The sequence below is a fragment of the Aplysia californica genome, unplaced genomic scaffold (genome assembly GCF_000002075.1).
Source record: "Aplysia californica isolate F4 #8 unplaced genomic scaffold, AplCal3.0 scaffold01579, whole genome shotgun sequence".
Taxonomy (NCBI): Eukaryota; Metazoa; Mollusca; class Gastropoda; order Aplysiida; family Aplysiidae; genus Aplysia; species Aplysia californica.
Genome location: NW_004798849.1, coordinates 63,757 through 69,912, shown reverse-complemented (window position 1 = coordinate 69,912; position 6,156 = coordinate 63,757). Strand labels below are relative to the sequence as shown.

At 42.2% G+C, this 6,156-nt stretch overlaps 1 protein-coding gene across 1 annotated transcript in view; it reads left to right on the top strand.

Moving 5' to 3' along the window:
* Positions 1-172: 172 nt before the first annotated feature.
* Positions 173-6,156, top strand: part of LOC101858685 (toll-like receptor 4) — a gene marked incomplete at its 3' end in the record, with an annotated part of 8,646 nt that continues 2,662 nt past the window's right edge. Inside the window, 1 exon segment of the mRNA XM_013090850.1 lies at positions 173-3,291. Coding sequence (XP_012946304.1) covers positions 194-3,291 — 3,098 coding nt within the window.

Sequence of the window (6,156 nt, the reverse complement as noted above, 5' to 3'; positions counted from 1 at the left end):
GGGTGGAGGGTTATGTTCGATGGTCGAAGAAATTTGACAGAAAAACAATAGCTCTGCAAACTTCTGACCGCACTCTAAGCTGGTCCTTCTACAAACTGAATGCCTTTTCAAATAATTTAGCTGTCGAGAAGCGTTTTTTGTGAACATACATTTATTCTTTCTCTTCTACCAGATCTCTTTCCGTCTGGCAAAGATGAGGACGCTGAGCGTTGGGCGGCTGTTCCTTGGGACACTGGTATACCTAAGTGGTTTCTCCTTGAGGACAACTCCGGCTAGTGCGTTACATGGGGGTTCGCTGGTCGTCAGGTTCCACCACACGGCAGGAGATGCTCTGAGGAGGGAAGACGTAACGGTTCCAAAGGCCGATTCACTCTCAAACTCTGATTCTATTTCAAAGGCCGAATCTACTCCAAAGACTGGTACGATTCCAAAGAATGAATCTACCTCAAAAACTGGTGCGATTCCAAAGGATAAATCTACCCCAAAGACTGGTGCGATTCCAAAGGATGAATCTACCCCAAAGACTGGTGCGATTCCAAAGAATGAATCTACCCCAAAGACTGGTGCGATTCCAAAGAATGAATCTACCCCAAGGAGTGGTGCGATTCCAAAGGCCGAATCTACCCCAAAGACTGGTGCGATTCAAAAGGATGAATCGACCCCCAAAACTGCTGCGATTCCAAATACTGGTTCAGTTCCAGAGGCTGATTTGACCCGAAAGACAAGTTCTATTCCAAAGGCTGGTTCAATACTAAAGGTCGAATCGACCCCAAAGACAAGTTCTATTCCAAAGGCTGGTTCAATACTAAAGGCCGAATCGACCCCAAAGACTGGTTCGATTTCAAAGGCAGGTTCAGTTCTAAAATCTACCTTGGTCTCAAAGGCTCATTCTGTTTCAAAGTCTAAACCAGTTCCAGAGGCTGATACGATTCCTGAAGCGGGTGCAACTGATGAGGCAGGTTCTGTTCCAACGGTAGAGTCAATAACAACAACAACAAAAACTACAACAACAACAACAACAACAAAGTCTTCTTTGCTATTTGAGAGTCGCATGAACCCGACCAATGATGAGTTGGAACGTAACACTGTCGGAAGGCCAAATCACATTGATAGCTCAATGAACCAGGTCTGGGAGCACGCACCTGATCGTGGGTCGGATACTTTACGTCTCGACAACGTCTGCGGCGAAGAAGCTTGTCCAGGAAGTAACTGTGTGCCTGGTCCATCCCCCGAAAACGGGAGTGAAGATCTGGAGCGTGTAGAAAAATCCGCGGTTGAAAATGGTAACATATTTACCTTGTCCAAACTTCAAAAAGAATTTGACATATACAACTGCACTTGGATCTGTGATAGAAGTGGAGTTGACTGCTCCAGGCGAAACTTTTTAAGTGTACCCCAACGTTTGCCAAAAACAATAAAAATTTTACTGCTGTCCAAAAACAGCATAGAACTTATCCAGCCGTGTGCCTTTTGTAGATACCCAAACCTAACGGGTCTATATTTAGACGGGAATCGCCTGCAAAACTTATCGGAGAAGAGCTTCCAGAATCTAACTCGTCTGCAACGGTTAAGCCTAAAAGGCAACTTTCTCGCAATGAAAAACGGAACATACCCGGAAAACGTGTTCTCTGATTTGAAGTCTTTGAAAATATTGTCACTGAACAACAACACGCCATGTACTACGTGGCCGGAGATGTTTTATCCGGACCTGGCGTTGTCGGCCTTGTCCAATCTGGAACATCTTCGAATAGACGGTCTCTGTAACAAATCGTTTGGGCCGGGGTTCAAGAATTTGAAAGCTTTGAAAAGCATCGAGATGGGAGGAAAGAAGTATGGCTATTGTACTATGAAAACGCTAACAAACCGCACTTTCGAAAATGTTCCAACGATTAAACATTTATTCATGCGCTGGTGTTCGATATACGGGGACCTTGTGGAAGCGGGAACTTTCAAACCTTTAAAAAACCTGGAAACTCTTAACGTTTACGGGAACTATTATCTAAAATTCAAATACTTGCAAAGTTTGATGTGGGGTCTGAAATACTCCAACAATCTGCAACAGTTGGATATCGGTCGAATCGAATCGATGTTCTCCTCGAGCATCATTGTGTCTGACGACATGGTCAAGAATTTTCCAAGAAGCTTGAAAAGTTTGCATTGTGTTGAGAACAAAATTGAACTTCTGGAGAGGTCAGTCTTGTCGAATCTGCCTAAAGGGTTAATATACATTGACGCTAGTGGAAACAACTTCGCCTACAGCAGTTATCTCAGGAATTTGTCCAAACTGGAGAATTTGAAAACACTTTTGCTGAACGGGAAAATTACTCTGGAAAGCCTGCCAAATCATTTGCCAAAGGAAAGAGGTCCCAACTTTTTCTCCAGACACAACCAGAACTTGGCTTCCCCCCGGAAGCAGCTTCCATATGAACACTCCCTGGATTCAGACGAGGAAGAGTTCTTGCTTCCTCCGCGGTTGGTCAACATTTCCTTGGCCTATGCAGGTCTGAAATTCCGTCTTACAAAATTTTCTATAAACCCAAACAATTCACTACGGCATCTCAGCATATGGGCAAACTACTTCCCGTACGCCACAGGGCCCATCGCTGGGCTGAAAAACGTAACGCGAATCGACATGAACGGGAGCTTTATTTCCCACCTTAGTACTTCGTTTTTCCAACCCTTTCCGGAGCTGACACATCTCGATCTGAGCACCAACTTTTTGAGAGATACTTACACACCAGGCAGTAAGATACAACTCTTCAAGCATTTGACGAATTTGAAATACTTAAATCTAAGTATAAATCTTATTCAGCGACTACCCGAGGACGCCTTCGCAGGACTGAATAATTTGCAAAGTTTGGACTTGTCTCAAAATAGCATTGAGGACTTCAGTCAGAACCTTTGGAATATGAGTCAGTTGAAATACCTCAGTCTCAGAGCAACGGGCATTCGTAATTTGAACTCCGACCTCACTCGTTTCTTCGACACTCGCGGCCACAACCTCACTCTTGATTTGTCAGGCTGCCCAGTCAGATGCACTTGCGACAACCTCGACTTCCTTCGGTGGATGATAAACTCAAAAGCTTTAAACAAATCTTTTGAGGGCTACGCGTGTGTTTACAAAGACGGAATTCGGAAGGGTATTCATGAAGGCTATCAGGGTATTGTCAGGTTGCTTGACCGCGAGTGCAGCAATCACTTCCCTCTTTTTCTGTGGGTCTTAGCCTTGACGATTTTGCTTCTGTGCGTCGTGATTGGCTTATTGGTGTACCGGTTTCGCTGGAAGTTGCGGTAAGTTTGTGACTATTCAATTCCTGTCGTTTTGCCTAAAACACGTTTTAAAAAATCAAAATAATGAATAATATTCCTATCACCATGAAGTGCCACATCTTAAGCTCACGAAGGCGATCACGATTCGCCTCTCATTTCTCTGCCCAGACGTTCTAAAAAAAAACAACAACCCACCCCCATAATAATATAATATATTTTTATGATCATTCTAGTTTTCTCTCGTCACTCACCCGCACATCATGCACTTCGATCGGAATTAAATTCTTAAAAATCAAGATTATCGTCGCTGCAATGAGCACACGGCCTACCATTTCACCCGGCTGTAACCAAATTGAGCACTTGTGGGACAGGATTAACTGTGTTACTGTGGGACAGAATTAACTGTGTTACAGGATTAACTGTGTTACTGTGGGACAGGATTAACTGTGTTACTGTGGGACAGGATTAACTGTGTTACTGTGGGATAGGATCAACTGTGTTACAGGATTAACTGTGTTACTGTGGGACAGGATTAACTGTGTTACTGTGGGACAGGATTAACTGTGTTACTGTGGAACAGGAGTAACTGTGTTACTGTGGGACAAGATTAACCGTGTTACTGTGGAACAGGAGTAACTGTGTTACTGTGGGACAGGATTAAATGTGTTACAGGATTAACTGTGTTACTGTGGGACAGGATTAACTGTGTTACTCTGGGACAGGATTAACCGTGTTACAGGATTAACTGTGTTACTCTGGGACAGGATTAACTGTGTTACTGTGGGACAGGAGTAACTGTGTTACTGTGGGACAGGATTAACTGTTACTGTGGGATAGGATCAACTGTGCTACAGGATTAATAACTGTGTTACTCTGGGAGAGGATTAACCGTGTTACAGGATTAACTGTGTTATTGTGGGACATGATTAACTGTGTTACTGTGGGACAGGATTAACTGTGTTACTGTGGGACAGGATTAACTGTGTTACTGTGGGATAGGATCAACTGTGTTACAGGATTAACTGTGTTACTGTGGGACAGGGTTAACTGTGTTACTGTGGGACAGAATTAACTGTGTTACTGTGGGACAGGATTAACTGTGTTACTGTGGGACAAGATTAACTGTGTTACTGTGGGACAGGATTATCTGTGTTATAGGATTAACTGTGTTACTGTGGGACAGGATTAACTGTGTTACTCTGGGACAGGATTAACCGTGTTACAGGATTAACTGTGTTACTGTGGGACAGGATTAACTATGTTACTGTGGGACAGGATTAACTGTGTTACTGTGGGATAGGATCAACTGTGTTACAGGATTAACTGTGTTACTGTGGGACAGGATTAACTGTGTTACTGTGGGACAGGATTAACTGTGTTACTGTGGGACAGGATTAACTGTGTTACTATGGGGCAGGATTAACTGTGTTACTGCGCTCGCCAATGCCTGAAACAACATTTTTGAAGGAAGACTTACGCGCTCTATGAGCAGGAGGTGCCCTGAAGTGTTGAATGCACCTGAAGATCGCACGGCGAACTGATGTGTGACTTTTGGATTTTGCCCCTATGGTCAAATTTCAGTCACAAAAGAGAGGGTTTAAAAAAAAAGAAAAATAACTCTTTCACCTTGATTTATCTATAGAATACTTCGTATCTGAATTTATTGATTAAAAAAAGCATCAATTTTCTACAGGAAAGGCGAACGGGTCGAACATATTAGTGCGGTACCCTTTTTTTGATCGCCAGAAAATATTTAAGTAACCATTTCAGTCTTCTCTCCTCATCCATCCATTTCTTGAAGTAAGCTATTCACGGTCAGCCCCTACCTCTTTTATCTGTATACATGCATTTTTATTTTTTTAAAAAGAGAGCAAGATGTCCAAGGCTTTTATATCGACCCAAGTGTCCCAGAAACTGCATTTCGTTACCCCAGAATTACACATTTTTATCTAAACAGCGCTTAGTTTTGATAAATTGTGAGGCAGCGTGGTGGAATCAGGCTCTCGTCAAAATAATCAAAATGAAGAAACTTGCATTTTCCCGCAGGTTTGTGAATTTTTATCAATTTTTTGTTTTTTTGGCTCAACACCTTTCATGCCCATTAAAGAACTCATTTCTGTGTGGATTTTTAATTTTAAAAAACAATGATTAAAAACATAAAAATGTAAATTGTCAGTTGACACGGACTCTTAAGCTAAGGAAATAACTAATCTTTGACGGCCATGTTCTCACTAACTTTACCTCTGAAAACAGGTGACCCCCACCTCCTTCATTCGCAAATATCTCGACTTGTATTCAAGATAAATGGATACTTTTTTACCCAAATAAAGACAAGTAAACAAGCTTTAAGATGATACCAATAACTCTACAAGTCCAAAAATTGACGAGAGCGTGATTCCACCACGCTGCCTCATAATTTGACGTCAAGCACTTTGAGTTCCACAACTACTCAAGCTTTTTCGAATGCAATTCTTCGAATATCTTGATAATGACTCCGAATAATCTTTGCGATTTTTTAACAGAGCAGACAGAACAGATTTTTTAATTTTCTATCTTAGTAACTCGAAACAGCCAAAAATATCCGATAGAACTTTGTAATTCTGAGCTAACGATTTGATTCTTCCTAGGAAGTGTCTACGTACTCCCCGATTGGGGTCTGCATAGTCATGGTGTCTAGGTGGACCCCAAAAATGTTGGATTGTGATTGGCTCGCTCGCCAAGCGAGCGGTAGTTTACATTGGTTACAATGCAAGGCTACTGATCATCTTGGGCGGTGTGTCGATCTAGTGTTACTATAATTTATATATTTTAACCCAGAGAGAGAGTATTTAATGAGTAAACGTATCTAGATTTAGAATCTAAATCTAGACCGAACTGCACACTCTT